At 36.1% G+C, this 25320-nt stretch overlaps 1 protein-coding gene across 6 annotated transcripts in view; it reads right to left on the minus strand.

Annotated features, from left to right (window-relative positions):
- Positions 1–25320, minus strand: part of ST6GALNAC3 (ST6 N-acetylgalactosaminide alpha-2,6-sialyltransferase 3) — a 701711-nt gene that overhangs the window by 105132 nt on the left and 571259 nt on the right. For 2 of the 6 annotated variants that reach the window (XM_059062800.2, XM_067005616.1), the window contains one exon: positions 21632–25157. The exons of 1 other annotated variant lie outside the window; for it this stretch is intronic. In XM_059062800.2, coding sequence (XP_058918783.1) covers positions 24971–25157 — 187 coding nt within the window. In that variant the 3' untranslated portion in view covers positions 21632–24970. Of the gene's footprint in view, positions 1–21631; positions 25158–25320 lie in introns of those variants that run through there. 3 more of the 6 variants (XR_010834988.1, XM_067005630.1, XM_067005623.1) reach the window with 2 other exon arrangements.

The following is a 25320-nucleotide window of genomic DNA, read 5'->3' on the forward strand; positions in this document are numbered from 1 at the left end:
AACACTTTTTTCCAAAATAGGGGAGACAGGTGTGTGTGTGTGTGTGTCTGTGTGTGTGTGTCTGTGTGTGTGTTGATATATATGATGAAGACGGTAGATAGCCTAGACAGCATGAAACAAGAGCCATCTTCCAAATTCCAGATTGAATCCTTACTGTAGAAAATACATGTTTATTGAATGAACAACTGGATTTCAAGAAAGTTGTTGAAGTGTAGGTTCTGATTGCTACAGGAAGTCCTTAGATGTGAGGTGCTTATAACTTAGGTCACAGGAAGATGGTAAATTAGGTTCACAGGATTTGGCAAAGGTTATTTCAAAATAAAAGCACCTCTGAAGTATTGCCTATTTTTAATATAAAAAGGCTTCTAAAAAAAAAAAAAGGCTTCTAAGATTCCAGCAAACAGGAGAGTTTGGGAACTCAGAATCTCTGAAACAGGAGTTTTAATCTAAGTTGAACAGTCCAGGAAAATATGGGCAGGGTAACTCCAGTCAGAGTGTCCTGGAAACCTGAGCCAGGAGAGAGTGTGATGACATTATTTAAATAGTTTTAAACCAGTTGAATGGATTATTTGTTATGGTGGTTCCATAGATAAAATGCCTGACTTATCCAGGATAGGCTCAACAAAATCCTTCATTTTACCAGGGAAGAATATGATGGTAAACTCTTCTCTTTCAACTTGTTAGTGAAATGGTTTTAATAATATTTTATAGCTTGCCTAACTGGGGGATATAGTATTTTGATATTTAATTGGTAACATTTCATTAAATTAATCTTTCTTTGTCCAGTAGTTATTTATTGAGTACATACATTATTAGATCTGGGGGATCATAAATAAAAGATACTGACTGTATTATTTACAACAGTTTTGAATACTACTAACAGAAAACCCCAAAATAATAGGCAGTACAGTGGTAGTATATGCTTGTTTCCAGGTAATTTCCACCATCCATGTTGTCATCGTCCAAATTGGCATTCATGTTCCCAGGACAAAGTAGATGGAACAAAGGATGGGTATCAGCTGTCCAGTTTTGAAAGACTTTTAATTATTATTATAGTTTACATACTGAAAAAATAACTTTTTGCATACAATTTTGAGTTTTAGTACATATATAGATTTGTGTAGCCACCACTGATGCCGAAAACTTGGCCTCTGTGCACCAGTGCTGAATCAAATCTTGGAGACAGAGTTTTGGGTGAAGTAGAAAAGAATAGCTTTATTGCTTTGCCAGGGAAAGGGGGACACAGCGGGCTCATGCCCCTCAAAACTTGCATACCAACCGGGAGGATTTGGTGAGGAGTTTTATAGCAGTGGTTCAAGGGCAGAGTTGTTGATAAGGATCAGAGTGTGTGCAGGGCCTGCACCCCTTTAAACTGGTTTTGGTGTTCTCCTAATGAGCTTTCTGGTTCCTTTAATCTGGCCTCAGGTGGTATCTTTTTTTTTTTTTTAATTTTTTTTTTTTTTTTTTTTTTGTGGTACTCGGGCCTCTCACTGTTGTGGCCTCTCCCGTTGCGGAGCACAGGCTCCGGACGCACAGGCTCAGCGGCCATGGCTCATGGGCCCAGCCGCTCCGCGGCATGTGGGATCTTCCCGGACCAGGGCATGAACCCGTGTCCCCTGCATAGGCAGGCGGACTCTCAACCACTGCGCCACCAAGGAAGCCCCCTCAGGTGGTATCTTGATGAGCTTCTTTGAAATGAAGAACGCTAACATCTTCCATTTGGTGGGGGTTTTAGTTCTGTAAAGAACTCAAATATATTGTTATGTGTATCCCTTGAGGTGGAACCAGGACGCTGCCACAAGGCTGCACTATTGTTTCTTGGCTGCTCCTCCCTTGTCTCTGTATCCCCTCCCTTCCCTGATTAGCAACTGTTTGAAAGGATTCCATGCCCAGGAGCCCCACAGGGTCCTACTCAGTTTTACCACCACAAATAGGACACAGAGTAATTTCATCAGCCCCCAAATTCCTTCATTCTACCTCTTTGGGGTCAACTTCCTCAACAAACCCAAGCCTTGGCAACTGATGACCTGTTCTCCATTTCTATAATTTTGCCTTTTAGAGAATGTTATATAAATGGAATCATATATCATAAAAGTATGTAATATTTTAGTTTTGGCTTCTTTGATATAGTATAATGCAATTGAAATTCATCCTATTGTGTGAATGATAGTTTATTTCTTTTTATTGCAGAGTAATATTCCATTGTGTGGATGTACCACAATTAATCCCTTCACCTGTTGAAGAATATTTTGGCTATTTCCAGTTGAGGTAATTATAAATAATATTGATATAAACACTCATATACACATTTTTGTTCTGAACATAAGTTTTTTCTTTAAATGCCTAGGTAATAGAGTAAGTATATGCTTAACATTATTAGAAACTGCCCAACTGCTTCCAGTGTAGCTGTATCATCTTGCAGTTCTCTCTACAATGTATGAGTGTATGGGTTGCTGCATATCCTCAGCAGCACTTAATATTGTGAGATTTTGTTGGTTTTCTTGCTTTGCTTTTGTGTTTTTTTCTGTTTGTTAACATTTTTAAAGCCATTCTAATAGGTATGTATGTGGTATTTCAATGTGGTTTTAATGTGCATTTTCTTAATGACTAATGATGTTGACCATCATTACAAGTCCTTATTTAAATCCATATATTTTCATTAGAGAAATGTCTGTATATAGTTAATTTTATATGTCAACTTGGTTATGTGGTACCCATATATTTGGTCAAACACATGTGTATGTTGCTATAAAGGTATTTTTCAGATGAGATTAACATTTAAATCAGTAGACTCTGAGTAAAGCAGATTACCCTCCATAATGTGGGCAGGCCTCATCCAGTCAATTGAAGGCCTTAAGGAAAAGGACTGACCTCCCCCAGAACTCTAACTAATACAATGTCCAACTCTTTTGCACATTTTTATATTGAGTTGTTTCATTTCTCATTACTGAGCATTGAGAAGTCTTTGTATATTCTTGTTATGACTTGAATGTTTGTGTCCCAAAATTCATATGTTCAAGCTCTAACCCAATGTAATGGATTAGGAGATGGGGCCTTTGGGAGGTAATTAGGTTTCGATGATATCATGAGGGTGGGGTTTCCATGATGTGCTTAGTGCACTTATTAGGAGAAACCAGAGAGCACTTTCTCTCTCTCTCTCTTTCTTCCTTCACTGTGTGAGACCGTAGCAAGAAGGCAGTCCTCTGCAAGCCAGGAAGAGGGTCCTCATCAGGAACTGAATTGGCTGACACCTTGATCTTGGGCTTCCCAGACTTCAGAACTTTGAGAAATAAATGTCTGTTGTTTAAGCCAACAAGTCTATGGTATTTTGTTATAGCAATCCAAAACATTTCTGTATAAAAATCCTTTGTTAGATAAATGATATGCAAATATTTTCCCCAAGCTGTGACTTTTTTTTTTTTTTTTTTTTTGTGGTATGCGGGCCTCTCACTGTTGTGGCCTCTCCCGTTGCGGAGCACAGGCTCTGGACGCACAGGCTCAGCGGCCATGGCTCACGGGCCCAGCCGCTCCGCGGCATGTGGGATCTTCCCGGACCGGGGCACGAACCCGTGTCCCCTGCATTGGCAGGCGGATTCTCAACCACTGCGCCACCAGGGAAGCCCTGTGACTTATTTTTTAATGATCTTTCTCATAGTGTCTTTCTCATAGCAAAAAATTTCCATTTCTATGAAGTTCAACTTTTCAGTTTTGTGTGTGTGTTTGTGAACTGTACTTTTAAAGTCATATATAAGAACTCTTTGCTCAACCCAAGGTCATGAAGATTTTCTCCTAAGAGTTTTACTGTTTTTTTTAAGTCTATGACCCATTTTGAATTAAATTTTGTTTTGTTTGAGAAATGGATCTAGGTTCTGTTTTGTTTTGCATAGTGATGTCCAATTGTTCTAGCACCGTTGGTTGAAATGACTGTCCTTTATTATCCTTCATTAAATTGCCTTTGCACCTTTGGCAAAACTTAATTGAACATATTTGTATGGGTTTATTTCTTGACTCTCAATTCTGTTCCACTGATCTATGTTTCTATCCTTTCACAACACTGTTGTCATTACTGTACCTTATAGTAAGTCTTAAAATTGGGTAAGGTGAGCCCTCTAACTTTGTTTTTCTCTTTCAAAATCATTTTAGTTAATTTAGTTTTCTCTGCTTTCCATAAAATATTAGAATCAGCATGTCTACATCTACAAAAAATCCTGAAGGGATTTTTATTTATGTTTCTTTAAATCTATGAATATTCTTGAAAGAGTAGTCTGGAACTAAGGGCAGCTAGTCCCTTGACTGCAAGACAGGTAGGAATGTAAGACACCCATGAAAACTTGTCTCCCCCAAATTTATATGTAAGCATTTCTCTCCCTCTTTTTTTAGCTACTGTAAATTTATAAATGGTCTTTTTTAAATAAACGTTTTCAATCACTCATTGTCAAGATATAAAAATACAATTATTTTTTCATATACTGACCTTTCCTACAACATTGCTAAAATCCCTAATTAGCGCTAGAAGTTCTTTTGTAGATTTTTAGGGATTTTCTATGCAAACAACCCTGTTATCTAGGAATAGGGAGAATTTTATTCTCATTTTATGCTTTTTATTTATTTTGTTTATTTATTGCCTTATCACATTGGACAGGGCTTCCAGTATAATGACGAATAGGAATTGAGAAAGCAGAAACCCTTGTCTGTTGCCAAACATAGTAGAAAAGCATTCAGCCTTTCACCATTCAATGTGATGTTAGGTCACAGGTTTTGTAGATGCCACTTTTCATACACAATTTTAAAGGATTCCTTTTTCCACCTCCTTCCTATCTGTGATTTCTCCCACATACTCTGGCTCTCAGAAGCACCCTTTTCTGGTGCTCTATTAATCCAGGCCTTTAGCCTCCCTGGTTGCCCTGTATTTCCTCCAGTTGGGTCCACCTTGGAGTAGAAAATTCAGAGAAAAGAGCCTTCAGAGCCACTCCTGCTACTGCCACCACTACTGTAGTGTCATAGCTTCATTACCATAGTTCCATCTTGTAGGAACTTATCTCTCTAGCCCTCTGGTTGAAGAGAGAGATAATTTGGGGGGAGGATAGATTTCTGTCAATGCATGATGCACTGTTCTAGGATTTGGGATACCTGAAGTATAATCCAGGATATATAAGAGGAAAAAAAACACAAAACACCAGGGAATTCACTGCTATATGGGATGGTCTTCAAATTTTTGTTTGCATGCTCAGTCTGACTGCTATTATTTACTTTTCAGAGTTCTCAGATAATTCCTTTATATTTTTGGACTAGGGATTTTAGCTCTAATCAGTCAGAAATGGTGTGAAGTATTCTCACTCCTTAAATGGAATCAAAAAACTGTCAGCTATTTTTTAAGAAAATTTCAACCTCAGGATTACACAACATCCATGCTTACATGTCATTGACCAGAATTAAATATGACCATACCCATCTGCAAAGGTATGTGACCATATGCCCAGCCAAAAAGTAGCGGCTCTGTCATTATGGAGGAATGGAAAAATAGATATTAGCAAAAAGCCAGCAATTTCTGCGCCAATCTCCTTATTTCTAAAAATCTGAAGGTCTGATAGGGAACATAAGCATGCAAATCATATGTTACATTATTATATTGTAAATGCTAAAAGAGATTTATCTTGGTGAGCATAGTTTCCACACTGGAGTCTCTGTAATCTGGAGTACTTTGAGGGTAGTCATGCAGGTCCCAAAACCTTTGTAATATTTTGAAAAACTTCACAGAAATGATATGTTTACCTTTAATTAAGTTGCCAGAGGTTAGCGAAGCATTACACTTTTTTTCTTTGGTTGGAATTCTGTCAACTCAATTAGTAATTTTAGTTTTCTTATCCTGATTATTAGTTTAGAATAGATGTAAAATTTCTCAGTTATTAAAAATGTAAGACAATTTACTTTTTACTTAATAGGTGCAACGTAGTAGACAATATCTTTCAAAGAATGGGACCTTCATGTTGTTGGTAGATTTCTTAGTCTAGATTCTTTTGACAGCAAATAACAAAATAGCTAAAATACAATTTTGTTTTTAGATAGTTTCTCTGAAACAAAAGAGAAAAGGGGCATTTATTGGCTCATGTAATCAGGAAAAACATACTGGAATGGCGTCATTCATGATTTTTTGAGGGTTCAAAAGTATCACCAAGCAGCTAGATTTTTATCTCTTCACTTCTATGCAACATGGGTATTTTTTTCTTTGAGGGGACTGTAGCTATTGGCCAGATAAGCTGTTAGCATACCTTTGTAGCTACATCATTGGGAAGAGTTAATTCCTTTATCCCAGAGTCTATACGTAAATCACAGGAAAGGGATCTGATTGTCCCTGCTTGGGATAGATACCCATTCCAAACCAATCACCATGGCCAAGGTGATATGGTACAAAGTTTGGCCCATCCTGGATTATAGACCCACCTGTATTAACATGGTTTGTTACTGGATGAACACAGGAGAAGAAAGAATGTGTGTTGAGAAAAGAAAAATAACAGCTATCTAACCTTCATATGGAGTGCAATAAGAGGACAAAATATTACACCTGATACAATTGTCTTATCTTTTCTTTTGGTTAAGTATCTTATTTTTTCTTCAACTCCATACCTATATCATCCATCAAGTTTTTCATTTGAGAAGGATAACAATCAGAGAAGTTCCTGAAATTATTACTTATAGTAGTATATTCTAAACTTAACTGTCTTCTTTCTCTAAGGAGTTCTGAATTGTCAGTTTGTCTCCCCAAGTCAGGAATATATTCTATCATTAGAGCCAGAAAAGAAATCTCAACTTCATTTTAGCCATAGGTGGTATAGATCTGAAAGCTCTTTACTATTTTTTCTCTATCCCTTTGCCACATTCCAGCTGTAATATAGATAGCCTAGCCCCAGGCTTGAATATTAATTTGAAATATTATAGTTTCCTACTTTAAAAAATGTCCCAAACTATTTTTTAACGTCTTTATTGGAGTATAATTGCTTTACATTGTTGTGTTAGTTTCTGCTGTATAACAAAGTGAATCAGCTATACATGTACATATATCCCCATAACCCCTCCATCTTGCATCTCCCTCCCACCCTCCCTATCCTACCCCTCTAGATGGTCACAAAGCACTGAGCTGATCTCCCTGTGCTATGCAGCTGCTTCCCACTAGCTATGTATTTTACATTTGGTAGTGTATATATGTCCATGCCACTCTCTCACTTCTAAACTTTCAACTGTAACTTAGTAAATATTTGTTAAATAAATGCATTTTAAATGAATAATAAATATTGTTCATTCAGAATATCAAATATCAAAGATATTTTTGTCTTTTTTTGAGATCTTATAATTTTCCCTCTATGCACTTAACATTCACGATACGTGTATCACCCTAACTTTATTTATTTATAATTTTTTTAAATTAATTTATTTTCTAAAAAAATTTTTTTTATTTAGGCTGCATTGGGTCTTCATTACTGCATGCGGGCTTTCTCTGGCTGTTGCAAGTGAGAGCTATTCTTCATTGTGGTGCGTGGGCTTCTCATTGCGGTGGCTTCTCTTGTTGTGGAGCACAGGCTCTAAGCACACGGGTTTCAGTAGCTGTGGTACTTGGGCTCAGTAGTTGTGGCACACGGCCCCTAGAGCACAGGCTCAGTAGTTGTGGCTCATGGACTTAGTTGTTCCACTACATGTGGGATCTTCCCAGACCAGGACTCTAACCGTGTCTCCTGCATCGGCAGGTGGATTCTTAACCACTGCTCCACCAGGGAAGGCCTTCACCCTAACTTTAAAATGTAATATCAGAATTTCTGGAAAGGAGTTTTCCTGACATCACCTCAATTTTTAATACTTGAATGCATTTCTCACTGTTTTGTCCTTTTCCCATCATCTCAGAACCTATCCAGTGCCAAGGTGTCTGGGATTCTCAGTTCCCAAAGTGTTTGTTCCTATTTAGGAAGCCAAACCACAAAAAAATGCATGCTTAGAAACAAATCTCACTCCCTTGATAATGACTGATTTAATACTCCTTCATTCATACCTACTCATTCTGCCATATTTCCTTATATCACCATGACCTCCATTCTAAATATATAATATTCTTTCCCCCAGTCATTTGTACATTTGTAAAAATATGTTTTTTTCTTCTAGTTTTGAGATATCATTGGCATACAGCACTGTATAATTTTAAGGTTTACAGCATAATGATTTGACTTATGTAAATCATGAAATGATTACAGTATGTTTAAGGAACATCCATCATCTCATATAGACACAAAATAAAAGAAAAAGGAAAACAATATTTTTTTCTTGTGGTAAGAAATCTTAGGATTTACTCTCTTAATAACTTTCATAAATAACATGCAGCAGTGTTAATGATATTAATCATATTGTATATTATATCCCTAGTGCTTATCTATTTTATAACTGGAAGTTTGTACCTTTAATCAACTTTAAGCATTTCCCCCTCTTCCACCCCCACCTCTGGCAACAACAGACCTGATCTCTTTTTCTATGAATTTATTTGCTTGTTTGAAGTATAATTGACCTACAACACTGTGTTAGTTCCTGGTGTGCAATATAGTGATTTGATATTTCTATACATTTTGAATGATCACCACAATAAGTCTATTTGCCATCTGCCATCACACAAAAATATTATAGAATTATTGACTATATTCCCCATGCTGTGCATTTCATACCTGTGACTCATTTATTTTGTAACTGTAGGTTTGTACCTCTTAGTCTCCCTCACTGCTTTCTTTCCACCCCCATCCATCTCCCCTCAATTACCTGTTTTGTTATCTGTATCTATGATTCTGGTTCTGGTTTGTTATGTTTGTTCATTTGTTTTGTTTGTTAGATTCTACATGTAAGTAAAATCATATGGTTTTCATCTTTCTCTGTCTGACATCACTTAGTATAATACCCTCCAGGTCCATTCATGTTGTCACAAATGGCAAGATTTCATTCTTTTTTTATTGCTGAATAATATTCCATTATATATATTTACCATATCTTCTTTATCCATACATCTATCGATGGGCACTTAGTTGCTTCCATATCTTGGCTATTGTAAATAATGCTGCAATGAACATAGAGGTCCATATATCTTTTCAAATTAGTGTTTTTGTTTTCTTTGGAGATGTACTCAACAGTGAAATTGCTGGATTGTGTGGTAGTTCTATTTTCAATTTTTTGAGGAACTGCTATACTGTTTTCCATGGTGGCAACACCAGTTTACATTCCCACCAACAGTTCACCAGAGTTCTCAGTTTTCCACATCCTTGCCAACACTTGTTATTTGTTGTCCTTTTATTATAACCATTTCATCAGGTATGAGGTGATATCAAAACCATTGGCTGAAGAGACATATCCAAAAATATATATATATTGCTAAGACTGATATCAAAGAGTGTACTCCCTATGCTTTCTTCCAGAGGTTTTATGGTTTCAGGTCTTACATTTAAGTCTTTAATCCATTTTGAGTTTATTTTTATACATGGTGTGAGAAAGTAGTTCCATTTTATTCTTTGCATATAGTGGTCTAGTTTTCCCAACACCTTTTATTGAAGAGGCTGTCTTTTCCCCACTGTATATTCTTGCCTTCTTTGTCATAGATTAATTGACCGTATAAATATAGGTTCATTTCTGCACTCTCTATTCTGTTCCATTGATCTGTGTGTGCCTGTTTTCATGCCAGTACCATACTGTTTTGATTTCTATAGCTTTGTAGTATAGTTTGAAATCAGAGCACATGATACCACCAGCTTGTTCTTCTTTCTCCAGATAGTTTTTGCTATTCATGCTCTTTGTGTTTCCATACAAACTTTAGAATGATTTGTTCTGGTTCTGTGAAAAATGCCATTGGTATTTCGCTAGGGATTGCATTGAATCTGTAGATTGCCTTGAGTAGTATGGTCATTTTAATAATATTAATTCTTCCAATCCATGATCATGGTATATCTTTCCATCTGTTTGTGTCATCTTCAAGTTAATTCATCAGTGTCTTGTAGTTTTCTGAGTATAGGTCTTTTACCTCCTTAGTTAAATTTATTCCTAGGTATTTTATTCTTTTTGATGCAATTGTAAGTGGGATTGTTTTCTTAATTTCTCTTTCTAATAGTTTGTTGTTAGTGTATAGAAATGAAACAGAGATCTGTATATTAATTTTGTATCCTGAATTCATTTATTAGTTCTAATTTTTTTTTTTGGTGACAACTTTAGGATTTTCTATGTATAGTATCATGTCATCTGCAAACAGTGACAGTTTTACTTCTTCTTTCCAATTTGGATTCCCTTCATTTTATTTTTTTCTTATCTAATGCTGAGGCTATGACTTTCAATACTATGTTGAGTAAAAGTCATGAGACTGGGGATCCTTGTCTTGTTCCTGATCTTAGAGGAAATGCTTTCAGCTTTTCACTGTTGAGTATAATGTTGGCTGTAGATTTGTCATGTATGGATTTATTACGTTGAAGTATGTCCTTTCTATACCCACTTTGTTGAGAGTTTAAACAGGATAACTTCTCATAGTCTTTCTTACCTCTTTCATCTTGGTTTTCCTTGAAAAAGCAACTCCATTTGATTATTCCTGGTTGAATTCATTTTCTCATGCTATACACTAGATTTATTACAACTTTTAAAATTTTGGTCAATTTGGTCCATGATCAATCCTGACATAGGAAAATATGGAAGTTATGATAATCAACATCAAGATGGAAAACTGGGGCATCATTAATCTGCCCTCTTCTTTCGACTATTTTGAATTCACATATCTTCTCTCAGATTCATGAGTCACTTTTATGTGGAAGCTTTTTTACTTCTTCTAGGTAGAGATGGAGAGGTAGGTAGACCAAAATAATCCTGCCTATAGTTATTTACAGGTTTTTGCAATCCCCTTTCATTGAGAAACTTGCTTCTAACCAATGGAATATCTCAACATTGAAAGGATATCATGCTCATGATTAGATTATAACTTTAATCTTACTAGCAGACTCTTCACTGGTGACTTTGATGAAACAAGCTGTCATGTTGTGAGCTGCCCTGTGGAGAGGCTCACATGGCAAGGAACTAAGAGCAGTCTCCAGCTGACAGCCATCAAAAAACTAAATTTAGCCAACAATTACATGAACTTGGAAGTGGATCTTCCCCCAATTGGGCTTTCAGATGAGATGTCAGCCCTGGTTGACACTTTGATTATAGCTTTGTTAGAGACCCTAAAGAAGAGGACCCAGATAAGCAATGCCTTAATTCCTGACTCATAGGAATTGTGATATAATAAATGTGTGTTGTTGTAAGCAACTAAGTTTGTGGTAGTTTGTCTCATAGCAGTAGGTAACTAATAGAGATGTTCTTTTTGTTTTTGTGATATTCTATACATATTTCTGTCATAGCTCTTATCACATTTTATTCTTCATTATACAGATGACTCCCAAATTTATATCTTTAGATTAGATCTATCTCCTGAGCTTCATATATGGAACTTCATTTCCATGTCCTATACACATGTCAAACTAACCATGTCTACTAAACTTAATTCATCTCCAATTGCTTCTTTTACTATATTTCCTAGCATAGATAGTAGTATCAACATCTGCCCAATTGTTCAAGCCAAAAACTTGTGAATTGTCTTTGATTTCTCTTCCCTCTCTGTGATGCTTTTAAACAACAAGTCAGATATACTCCTGTGTTTAAAATCTTTCTATGCTTTCCATGTGTTATTCTCATAATAAAGTTAAAATTTCTTACGACAACCTGTAAAGACTTATGTGGTCTGACCTCTGATTAAACTGCTCAACTATCTCTTACCACCACCCTCCACCTCTCACCCCTATGGTTTTTCTCCAACCAGTAATAGTAAACTTCTTTTAGATTCTTGAAGTTGTCATGCTTTCTCTCTTCATTATGACTTCCTGCATTACGCTGTTCCTTGTCCATGCTTATCTTCTTCATACCCCTTTTACTCAATTTGCTTCCACTCATCTTATTGATCTCAACTTAAATTCACTTTTATCAGAAAGCCTGCCTTGATAATTCCTTTGTCTAATCTCTTGTCTGTGTTAGGATTCCTGCTGTCATCACCCCCAAAACACCTGTATTCTTCCTGTCCCAGCACTTATCCGATTGTTTGTGAAAGCCTTTTAACTTGTTTGTCTCTATCATTACACTATAAACTCCATAAAGGCAAGAACTATGTCAAATTTTTTCACCAGAGTCCCTCATGCCTAGTAGAGTGTTCAATTTTAATTGATATTTCCTGTTCACTGTGATGTTGAGCACATTTTAAAGTGTTTATTGGCCATTTGTATATCTTTCCTTGTGAGGCATATGTTCAAATTGTCCATTTTAAATTCAGATTTTTTTTATTATTTGTTTGTAAGAATTCTTTATATATTCAGAATATGAGTCCTTTGCAAATATTTTCTCCTCTCTGTGGCTTATATTTTCATTTTCTTAATAGTGTCCTTTTAAAAATGGTATAAATTTGATTAATCTCATTTATTAATATTTTTTCTTTTATGATTTTTGTATCCTAGGAATCTTTACCTAACCCAAAGTCATGAATATTTTATACTTTGTTTTCTTCTAGAATTTTTTTTTTTTAATCTTCTATGCTTAGGCCAATCATCCTTTTCAGGTTAATTTTTTTGCATTGTGTGAAGTAAGAAATGAGATTCATTTTTTTCCATGTAGATATCCAGTTTTTTCAACCCCATATGTTGAAAAGACTATACTTTTTCCGTTAAATTACTTTGACATCTCTATGAAAATCAATCAATTGACCAAAATATGTGGATCTTTTTTGTAAGTGTGGACTCAGTGACCATAGTTCATGAGAACTGGGTAGCCCATCCAGCTGAATATACAATGGAGAAGAAGACCCATTAGGAAAGAATGTAAGATTTCCACAGAGATTGAGAAGAGATGTGGAAAATTATTCATTTATGATTTTGAAACTACCTCTCTCATCTCCCCACTCGGGGTAACTTACCTACCACACAGGAGAGTAATTTTTCCTGGAATAGGTCACTTCTAGAGAAACATAAGTAGGTTACTTAGGTCATGAAATCTATTTAATCACATGAAAAAGTGTGATTCCTTCATTAGATTTTCTTCGGAAGTTGTAGACAACAGATGAAAATCAGGTCAGGTGCATGTTATGATTTTTGTTTTCCCAGTCTGTTTCTTAGCCCTGCTTAAGTCTCCAAGTAGATGCATATAGCTATCATGACATTAGAAAATTTTCATTCAAGCTCAGTAGATACATATAGATAAAGCCATCATGAGAAAAAGCATAATCAGGGTAATTCACATTCATGGTCACGCCTAAAGCTGAGAGTGAATGCATATAGAGAATAATAACACAAGACTAATTGATCTACATGGATAAAAGGGATAAAATGGATCCATATTTACACCTACATTTGTTCCACATCCTATGCTATTTAAATTCACAGCTTACTTTGGACTGTCCTTTAAAGGTGCTATTTGTTCAATGAATACATTTAAAAATAGTACCAGAGCCTTCTCTGGGGTTCCCCTAGCAGATTCCAGAGAAGATATTTGCATTTTACTGTATCATGGATATTTTAATTTCATTTTTCAAAAATAAACCCTACATTTTCAAATAAATGTCGCTATTCTACAAGATACTACTGTCAGGAAGCCTCATCTTGTTTTAGATGAAAGTGTCTTTATGTCTTCGTGGCTATCTCCTGTATTAACCATTTCCAAAAGGCATTGCTAATAGAAGTTCAAGATGAACTTCCTGACATCTAACATGTGCTGTGTCATCTGGAGTGTTCAAATCACCCTATAGGTATATTTGAACATTACTTACACATATAATGTAATGACAATTTTTATATCTGAATCATCATTTCCTTATACTTCTTATTTTTCTGTATAACATATGATATTTTTTGTTTGCATCATTCTTTTGTTTATTACCTTGTTCTAGGCCATCTTGTAATTACTGGAAATTTTGATTTCTCTTTCTAGCTCTTCAGTAAACTCCATAAAGATAAATACTACAGCCTACCCATCTCTGTATTTTCCAAAGCTCTAATGAAGTACCATGAATTTGGTTATATTCAATGTATATTTGTTGAAATAATATTTTTGTATAGATATTAATAAAGACCAGGACTAATTCTATAGTTATATACTAATTATATTATCAAACTTTCACTCTAGTTACATTGCCAGGAATACACTTAAGCTTATGCCTTATCCAAGTCTCAGTAATGAGAAGACAGGTTTGACAGCATGGGATGATTAAAATGCTTAATGTTCAATTAGCCTTCTTGGATTAAGTCTAGTAAAGGAAAAGGCAGGTAATTTAAAGTTGCATTATGGAGAATATTATTTTACAAAAATCTTAAGAAGGCAATTTGAAAAGGGCATTGATGGCTCAAAACTTAAAATATCCAAGGCAACATTTTTAAACTACAAAGATCAGATAAAAGGATTATAAATATACTGAAAGTGAGTGGTACAGACTAGAAAACTGAAAAATGTAGCTAAACTCAATATGAAGAATTTATTTAATCTAACAGTAATAGGAAAAGGTGGACAATATAAATGACTCCTAAATCTACAGTGATATCCATTGTCATAAATTACAAACATGAGGAATGCTATGATACGAAATGTAATTTTCTTGAGTCATTACATTTCAGAGACATAGCACAATAGCAAGTATATAAAAATATGGATATATGAAATGTGAACAAATTTCCCCCACTGGGAAGGAAAGGAAATTATGGCTCCTTGTGAAGCGTTACAAGAATGAAGTCAGTAATAGTTGTAAAGCTGGGGGTGGGGTGTGTGTGTGTGTGTGTGTGTGTGTATGTGTGTGTGTGTGTGTGTACCTACCAGCAATTGAATGTGTCCCCAGAATTCAGGAACCAACTCTGAACATAAATTCTGTGAAATTTGCCATCATCAGAAATAACTTGTTTTAAAAGATGGCTTCTGAATACGCTGCTGGTAAAGAAAAGGGCTCCCAAAGCACAGCCATTTTAGGCTTATTTTCTCAGAGCTTCAGTGTGAAATCTTCCCACATGGAGTTGTATCCTATTTCACAGAATGTGTGCTTTGAAGGGAGTCTGGGGGTGGGGCCAGTACATCCAACTTTCTATCTAATTGCATAAAACACTGAACGAGGAGACAATCTGATCTCTCTGAGAATATTTCACACAAATTCAGTCTAAAAATCCACACTTTACTTTTGGACTCTTCTGAATGTCCTCCTAAGATATAATCTGAAATTTCATTCATTGACTCTAGCTCTGTCCAATGGAGCCACAGAGTTTAACACTAATTTCGCACCTCCATTAATGCCTTTTATTTTATTTTATTTTATTTTTTTTTGCGGTATGCGGGCCTCTCACCGCTGCGGCCTCTCCCGCCGTGGAGCACAGGCTCCGGAAGCGCAGGCTCAGCGGCTGGGCTCACGGGCCCAGCAGCTCCGCGGCATGTGGGATCTTCCTGGACCGGGGCACGAACCCGTGTCCCCTGCATCAGCAGGCGGACCCTCAACCACTGCGCCACCAGGGAAACCCCATTAATGCCTTTTAAATGTTTGAATTTAGTTCTCCTTTAAGCATTCTATCAAGCTAGATAAATGTTTTCACTTCCTGGTATAATATGACTTCCAGTTCCCAAGTGATCCTGGTCCCTCTCTTTTGAATGGATTCTTATTTGTCTGTATCTTTAAAGCGTTGTGACTCCCACTGCAATAGAAAAATGGACAAAATATTGGAAGAGCTAATTCATGAAAGAAAAAATATAAAGTGTCAAAAAATATGCAAAAATGTTTAACTTCCATGGGAAGCAATTAAATGCTAATTAAAGCAAGATAACCTTTCTTGCATATGTAAAATTGGCAAAGATGAAAAAAACCTACCAATTTTTGGCAAGGATGCAGAGAAGCAGGCACCACTGTACGTTGGAACAATAAAAGAAAAAATCAGAGAAGTGTTCAAAAATTCATGAACTAACTTGTTTATCATATAGAAAAAATGACAGTGGAGGAATGGATAAATAGATTACGGCACAATGTAGCAACAGAAAATGTTGTAGGATAATTTAGTGACATTAGGAAAATGCTTGTGATTTCTTATTAAGGAGCAAAACAGGCTATAAAATAGCATATTTTATATTTATGTAATTTAACTATTATCTATAGAAAAGTACCAGATAAATACCAAGCAGTTTGATAATGTGTCATACCTTTTTGTCTTCTCAATGTTTTTGATGGTGAAAATGTACTACTTGTCCAATCAGAAATCGAGTAAAAGCAAGTTATAAAAATACTCCCAGAAGTGGTCTGATTAATCCTGAACCTCCCTACTTGTTCTTAGACTCTCCTAGCATCTTAGGTCATAGTGATCTTTTAAATTGCTACGTCTCATATTAAATTGCTCTAAAACCTCCAAATATTTTTCACAAGTAGTGCAGTTAAGTCATGCTCCTGTCTTTCTTGAACCAAAGTGCCTGTCTTTACATTTGTTCTTGTCAAATTTCAGTTGGTTTCATTGAGCCCATATGTTGGGCTATTGAATGCTTTCTTTTTTTTTTTTTGCTTCTTCTATTGTTTCATATTGAACAACCACCCACAGCTCTACATGATCCACAGATGCATTTGCATGGTAGTAATGTCCTCATCCAACACTAATGCCCTTTTATCCATCAAAGATTGTAGAGTATGCCCTTTTTTACTAGAGATGAAACACATTATAACCAGCATCACCAAAAGATATGTTGGACAAGCCATTTTAATTTGAAGTAAAACTGCCACTGAAGATGGAAGACCATTCTAAGTTAATTTCATTGTAGGTGTTTTACTTCTGGGGAAGTTCAGGCATTTGGAGGAAAATAATTTTGGAAGATTATATAGATTTTTGAGTGATTTCATAAGCATAGGAAACAGTATATTTGAAAAGTTTTACCAATGTTAGATTCAAGAACTCTTAACAGTGCATGGTGTAAGATGTTACTGGTATACACTGTATACTTGTATTATTCAAGAATTTTAGCCATGGGATGAGGGATAGTGAGAAGCTCATTTTATCCTTGCAAAGCAACTTAAGATATTCTTATCGCCAGTTACAACTGTTAGAAATTGAAACCTTTGTCATTTACCAACCAGGAGCTATAGTTTCTTGTCCTTAAAAGGAATTTCATGTTGACCTGGAAGAAGGTAAACACTGGCAGGTTCTCTTCTCTAATTATTTTGTTTTTAGAGTCTCAACTAATCTGTCTCAATAGACAGACTAAGAAAATTTATGTGCTAACATGCAAAGCATTTTTTTTCCCAAGACAGCAGTTTCCTATTAAATGACAAAGAACTCTAGGATGTGAAATACAATTGCTGTTAGGAGTAAAGGATTTCTAGCTATCTTACAGAAAATAATATCAAAGAATAGAAAGTATTGGGAAGGGAAGAGAAATGTCGGGAGAGAGTATGAGGGGCTTCTCTCCGTGAGAATATACCCTGGGCTGTTTTGGTGATGGACAACACTTATGGCCTATTTGGACCTTTTTCCTTGAACAAGTTCATATGCCAGTGTGAACAGAGAAAGGGAGGAGGGTATGAGAAAGATATTTGTCATTTTAAAATATGAGAACTAGTAGTTTCATTTTTTTTTCACTTTAAAATATCATTGCAGCACTGCAGAGACCTGAAGACCAAAGGAAAATTGAAAAGGGAGGCTAATCTTTGCAAAGGAAATAGGTACCCAAAGAAGATGGGATGATCAGAGGCAAGGATCAGTCTATATTACTTTAACCACAGATCATTAAGACATTCAAAGTCATGTTTCTTCTACTGTTGGTAAGTGCTTAGAAGTGTTTCTTACTTACTAGTTTCTCATCTCACATTCTCAGGTAAAGGAAATCATATCCTCTCTTGGCATAATAAGATCTAAAACAGCATTTTGCTCCCTAGTTTATTTTGTTGAGGTGTGGATACTGACATCCATGTAAAGCAGGTTTTTTTCTTGTGTTCTTGATAAGGATTATGAACATAAATAAGTCATCCATATAGCTGCACAAAACTGAGTGATTTTTTTTAAGGCTATATATCATCCTGACTAAGAATATTATGGCAGAGACCGCTAAATGTTCATCAAGCCCTGTTTGTTTTCCTCTTGGGCACACAGACAACATTGCCAGGTCACATGACTGAGCCTGGCCAGTAGAATGTGGGTGGAATTACATACACCACTTCTGGAATTGCCTGAAAAACAAGTTCCCCATGCTTTCCCTATTAGCAGGCTACATAGGGAGGTCTCTAAGGATGCTGTGGAGGGCAAAGCCACATGATGGAAGGAGCCTGTGTCTCTGAGTCATCCTTGGAGACAAGCTGGTTAGAGAGGAGCATCTATAGGGGACTCATGTTTTAGACAGAAACAAACCTTATTTTGTTAAGCCACTGAAATTTGGGGGTGGGGGGTGGTTACATCTATTAGCCTATTGCAACCAGGTATTGATTCTAGGTCAAATTGCCTGGGTTCAAAACCTCATTCTATCCCTAGCTGGCCAAGCTTGAACAAGTTACTTAAATTCTTTGAGATTCAGTTTTCTCATATGTGAAATGGTAATAGTAACATTATATACCTCATAGAGTATTTGAGGTGACTGAATGAGGTATAACAGCCCTTTAATAAACCTGACATATAAGCATAGGTTATTATTACTTTATTACCAGAAACACTCTCATTTTAAGATCGTATCCAAATAGGGGTCTCTTACAGAGTTTGGTAGAGAACTGTAAGCTAATTTGTAAAATAAGAAACTATCCATGTATGATGTTCAACTGCAAGCGTGCTGAGTTTTCTAGAAGAAAATAAGGGAGAATGGGAGGAGTAAAAGGAGGAAAGGAAGGAAGTAATGAAAGAGGGAGGGAGAAAAGAACGAAGACTTCTCTCTTTTAAGCAGCTTGTGTACTAACCCAACTTTGCTAATAGGTCTGACACAGCAAGATAGGAAATCTACTTCAGCATCAGATAGTTAATGTAGACAAAGCAAATTCTGGAGGCTGACCAACATTTTCTCTTGCCATTGTCTGCAGTAGTATCCTAGACATCTTTCTGCCTTGGATATTGAATATATTGAATCTCTCTCCCCACCCCACTGCCACCCAACTTTTTTTTTCCCCCCGTCAATGACATATACTCTCTAGCTTTGTTCACCTCTCCTCATTTATCTTGTTGTAAAAGTAAACCAAACTGAAATATACCAGTAGTCCATTGCCACTTAGTAAGCTTTATACTAAGGCATGATGCCTATAAATAAAGCAATATGATGCCAGGGAAAAATAAAACCTCACCAAATTCACAACTGTGGATTTATAGTTTCTTCTATAAATAGATGAATATTACAGGTTTTTAAAGTGAATGAAAGACTACAGCAAAAATTGTGTGAATTTGGAAAAATGAGTGAAGCACAAAATATAGTGTATGTAATAGAAATGGGTTTTACTCAGTAACAATGACAACAAAGTTAAACACAGGGAAATGAGTGTTTTGTAGGTTAGGTAACAAGGAACCATGAAATACCCTGCTTTTGGTCCCTTTGGAGTCTCTTAGAAGAAACTGCTCACTATGTAGGCAAATATATGAATTTAGCAATTGGTTATTTTATTTATCAAGATGTTCTTCACTTTTACAAAAGTGAACTTCTATTTTTCTGAAGTCTCCAAGGCAGGAACAAAAGGAGACATATCTGTGGAGAAAGAAGAGCTTTTTACTCCATAAACAAATTGTGCCTATTCTGAAAAGAAAAAAAAAAAAAGTAGAGAACTAAAAAAAATGACGTTTTCTGCAATGTTACAATGCCCAAGGACAGTTCTGATTTGATGCCTTAGCAATTTACATGGAATTTTAATCTAGTGGTTTCTATAAGATTCAGCGAAAACAAAGAACAGGACAATATGCTATCTCTGAGCCACAGGAGCCATTTCAGAACCTAGTGCATATATTTCAAAATTCTCCTCTTCTAACAGTATCACATGAATGGGCTGTAAAGAAAAAGCCCTTTCAATCTTCATGGTGATTGAGTCTTGTGGGGCATTTGATTTACCTTCCAGAGAGTATGTGGGCTCAAAATCCTGTGTAGTACAAACATGAGCATGATACCAAAGGTAACATTTCACCTACCAGTGCAGATGAATTATTTCACTAACCCAGGCAGCTGAATTGGTTCCAGGATGAGGACAGTTAGGCTCTGGGGATAATTTAACAACAGGACCTGCCAGTTACACCAGGCAACCTCCATACTCAACAGCTCTTAAGACTATCAGTGGCTTCATCATCCTCAATAACAAAAGAAGAAACTGACTTTTACATACTTTAAACTAATCCTAGAATCTTATGATAATTGAACATGGCCCAGTATAAGCAACAAATGTAGATGATAGAGCATATCAACAATTACTGAGATATTACTTCAATTATGCAAATATTTCTATACTTTAGTATAGAAATTTCTCAGATCGTGAGTAGAATCAACATTAATTGGAGCTCTTGGTTTCCAGGAATAGACTCTTCCAATGAGTCACTTATGCATTTTCCAGCTACTATTCTGTGCTAAAACGAACAACATAGTGGAAAAAGTATTAAAAAAGGAGACATGAGATAAGAATTTAAGTCTCAGTACTTCCATTAGTCTGTTTTATAGCCACCAGCAAGTCACTTCACCTCTACCGGTCAGTTTCCTGAACTCCAAGATGCAGGAGTTGGATTGTTTGGTCACTAAAGCCCCTTGCAGTTTCACAAGTCAAGACAATTTACAAAGGCTAGCACTGGCTCCTTCAGTCACTGGGATCTATGTAAACTATCAAAATGATAAGGTCTTGCCTCTTAAAACTACAGTTAAGGGAAAAGCATTTTTCCCTCTTGGCCCTGGGATTATAAATCATTTATTGTGCTAAGACATGCAAACAACTGACACTGGACAACAGAGTTTGTTCTTTGCATTTGACATGCCACATTAAACACTAGATGGGTATGTTGTTTAAAAAAAAGGTGAGCCATCTGATTATATTTTCTTGCTTATTGAAATTAAACTGAGCTTATAATTAACATCCAATTAACAGCACCAGGTGAAGTACTTTAGTGTTGTTTTTTTCCTGAGGAAGTAATGAGTGATTCTCTTCTTAGTGGCTTTATACTTCTGGAAAGGACAGCAAAGTCCCCAATTCAGACTTTTGCTCCCACATCCGCTGATTCATTCCATATCCTCAAAGAGCAATCTCCTTATATAATTTTCTCTTTTCCACAGTGGTCACAGTTCTCTAGCCATATAATAAAAATCATGCAAATCTGAGTTTGCTTACGGTAAAGACAGGCTTATTTGAATGTGGGGACCAATGTTCATTCACATCAGTGGGAATGGAGCTTGACGTGCTGTTTTTCGATGTGACTTTAGCTGAGTTGCAATCAGCAGAGGCTACGATACAGATTGCTATACTTCCAGGTCTGATTTGTGACAACTGTGGCATCTAATTGTGTCCTCAGTTCTAGATTTAGCAGCTTCTCTAGCTTTATTCTTTTGGCCAGCCATTGAATATGATTTTATGTACTCTTAGCAATCAGTACATTTAATCTGGATTTTCTTTTTTATTCAGGATTCAAAATGTAACCCCACAAATTTCAGATAAAGTCTAAAACAGATTTTCTGTGATTTATACACATCAGTGAGAACTATAGGATTGCATGTATATCTTTATACACACACACACACACACACACACACACACACGGACTCTATGTGCATACATACAAACGTCCTCCCAAATTGTTTTTTCTTTGATAGGTTTGATAACAATGTAAAATCATATATTCTAAAAGGTTTCTAATTCACATTACCAAAATAACAATATAAATAATTAGTACTTATCACTAGGCTAACTTAGAAAGGATTCAAACATTCATTTTAAAACCCCTTTAAAATTTTCTTGCTTTTTATCAAGGATTCTGCAGAATTAAAAATAATGTTTATTAACTTTAGCTTGCATATTTTTATGTTGATTTCAGAAAATTGTGGTCATTTTCCATAGTCCATTTGCCTAGAGCCTTGGATGCTATTGAAATATTTTTATTTTTCACAGATATTACTTAACTTCTGGGATGTATACATATCAGTGATGAATGAGTTAAATTTTCCAATGTTTAGGTGTTGGATGAAATCTCTTTCAGTTGTTAGAAAATGGACCAGAAATTTTCACTACAAAGTTCTCTCCTTGAATTGCTCCTTTACCATTCTCTTCTCTATCTCAGTAAATCTTAGATGGAAAACTTCTCAACATGGGAGAAATTAGACTTTAAATTTCCACTTTATATTTCCACATTAGGAAGCTGAGGGTAAAGAAGAACAGGAAATGGAAGCAGAGAACATTAAGACTGCAGAGAAAAATAAGTCATGTGATTCTGTCAAAATGATGACGACATTGGGAGTCATTCAATTAGGTCTCCATGTTAAGAATAATCTGGTTTTTGTTTCCCAAATTTAGAAAAAAAGAGATTAGAGACAACAATAAAAAGTGTAGAGTTGGGGCTTAGTTAAGGAAAAAAAAGGGAAGGGAGGGAAGGGTAGGCCCCCCTTACCACTCCAAAGGAAACACTGCCTATTCTACACACACCTACTGTCATAGAGTGAGGGATGCAGGGCTCTGCAAAAGTCTCCATCAGAGAGTGTGACAGTGAAGTAGGAGAGCAAGGATGTTTTCCAAAGTTTCTCATTAGTAAGGGCTAAAACAAATAGGGTTGGTCCTCCATTTACCAGGAAACTAAATAAATTACATTATGTCATTCCCTGAAACACTCTGATAACCAAGCTTCCTTTTTATTCAAAAGTGGAACTTCTGTATCACAACAGGGAGGAAAAACAGTCTGTATTACAATTTCGACATTTTCATCTGTTTATTTTTCTTTGAGTGGGCATTTATATCCATCATTAGCTCACAAAAACTAGCATATGTAGAACTGAAAATCACATAAGGAAGCAACAAAAGAATAACAATGATAATAGTTCCAACAATGGAAGTGGCACTTGGTCATTTTTGTGGATGTGAATATTGAGGTATTAAAATGGCAGAAAAGAGCAGGAAAGAGGCTTTTGCCCAAGATGGACCACTTTAAAGGTAGCCTATCATGGGACTTAGCACTGGTAGAGACCTGGAAAGGGCTCCCAAGGTGAAATGCATCATCACTTCCAGCCTCCAAAACAGGCTGTAAGTTAAGCCCAGCTTTTGTCTTTTGAATCATTGGTAAGGATGTTTTTGGTCTCTCAGCTACTCTCTCAGCAAATCAACCCTTTAATGCTTAATGAGCAATGAATATATGGAGAACAAAGTAATCTTAAGATGGGGACGAGAAACTGTATTTCTTTGCTTTTATTTCTTCCTGTTATCTCTGCTACCTCGTCTTTTCCCCACCTAAATAGAGCCACGAAAAAAAAAAATCAAAAGTACTTTTGTTCACAGGATTCCTAGTTTATGGCCAGGGCCATCCTTGGGATACTTTTTGTGTAATCCTGATATAATACATTGTATTTGGCACTGAAATCAATTGGTTACTAGTCTACATAAACTCTATTCTATACAAATATTAGCAAGGGGAGCAATCTGGAATATATTGTAGCAATTAACAAATTAGAGATCATCTGCTAATATGTCAGAATGCATAGGCAATAGCCTGATGGGGTGGTCAAGGGCATCACATGGGACAGCATATGTGAAAGGACTCTACATGACAAAGCACTTTGGACATCATGGTCATTATTATTGTTGTTATTAGGGTATAGCAACTGATAGAGTTTGGGGAAAATAAACCCCAAGAAGGCAAAAGCTCTGGTCAGATTAAATACAAGGAATCATTTCCTCTCCATGTCTAACAGTTGGCACTTGGCAATCATAATGAAATGTGTGGAGAGACACATCTTGGGCCTATAAAATAGAAATTTGAATATACAAATATATATTATGGAGTATGGTAGGATACAAATTGATGTAAAAATATGCTTTGCTTTCCCTGTTTCATGATTTTAAAAAGCATAAAATTTTGTGTTGTTGGATGTTGAAGCAGAGTTAGTAAACCCTTTTGGTTATGTTTTAAGAATGTTTTCACAGTCTATGTTACTACAGTGTTGGTATCTTACTTGTTAAATAGCTTTCTGAAATATTTAGCACTCAACCGAAAATAACTAAACATTAATACAGACCATTCTAGTAATATGTTTAGCTACATTTTGGGGGGTAGTAAGAATGGAGTGATGAGAGTAGAAATTCAAAAAGATTTGCTAGTTAGCCCATTTTGAATGAAGCGTTTGAGATAGTCAAGTAATCCTGGTGGGTAGGATGTCCATATCTTCCTTGTGAATTAGGAAATGGCCTGAGGCTTTAGCTGTAGGAGGTACTGTAGGAAGATGGTAAGTCAGGAAGAGATTCCTTTCCTGCCCCCAGGCCAACTAGTTACTGTGGCAAGACCCTTGTACCCAGAAAGCATTTCCTGGGTCAGTGTTTGACAATCAACCATTCTTCAAGATGGTGGAGCTGCTCAGGTTCAACAGACAGCAGAGTCAATAACCTTGCCTCATGAGACCAAATCCCAGGGCTTTTGGAAGTTACTCACTGTCCAAGAATCCTGGGCAACTATTTTGAAGGATAATCTTCCCATTTCTTAGGGCATGCTTGTCATGTTACTGGCCTTTACTTCAATTCCAGTTAGATTATAAAGTGCAGTATGAAATGTTGAACCTTCAGAAAGAACATAATGAGCACAACTACCCTCCACAAAATCCCAAGTTCAAATAACTGGCAGAATCACCGTCCATATCTGAGAATGCACAGAAACTTGATCATCATTGTTGTTGTCTTTATCATCACCAGCATCAGCATCATTAGCATCACAGTTGCAGTATCATGATCATGTCAATTGGTGTGGCAAGGTCAGAAAAGCCAACATCAAGACACTGTCCAGTTTGGGTGTGTAAATATTATCCTGTGTTTCTTGGCCCATTTAGCAAATACTTTCTTTTCTGTGATAAACCTATGCCCCCCATATGGGGCGTGTTCATGAAGAAAATATTCATCACATTCGTCTCTTCCTTGTTCATAGTAATGGTAGGGAACTTTTCTATACCCTTCTGTCCTAGAAAAGAAATAAAGAAAAGGCGAGAAAGACTGAGATGAAGAATGAAGTATTCATTTACAAGACTCCATTAAGTGCCCAGTAAATGCATTTACTTGCAAACCCATGCATGATTCTTGTCCATGAACTCAGTTAAAAGCTATTATACATAAAAGCTTTTAGG

This window comes from Kogia breviceps, chromosome 1 (genome assembly GCF_026419965.1).
Source record: "Kogia breviceps isolate mKogBre1 chromosome 1, mKogBre1 haplotype 1, whole genome shotgun sequence".
Classification (NCBI taxonomy): Eukaryota; Metazoa; Chordata; class Mammalia; order Artiodactyla; family Physeteridae; genus Kogia; species Kogia breviceps.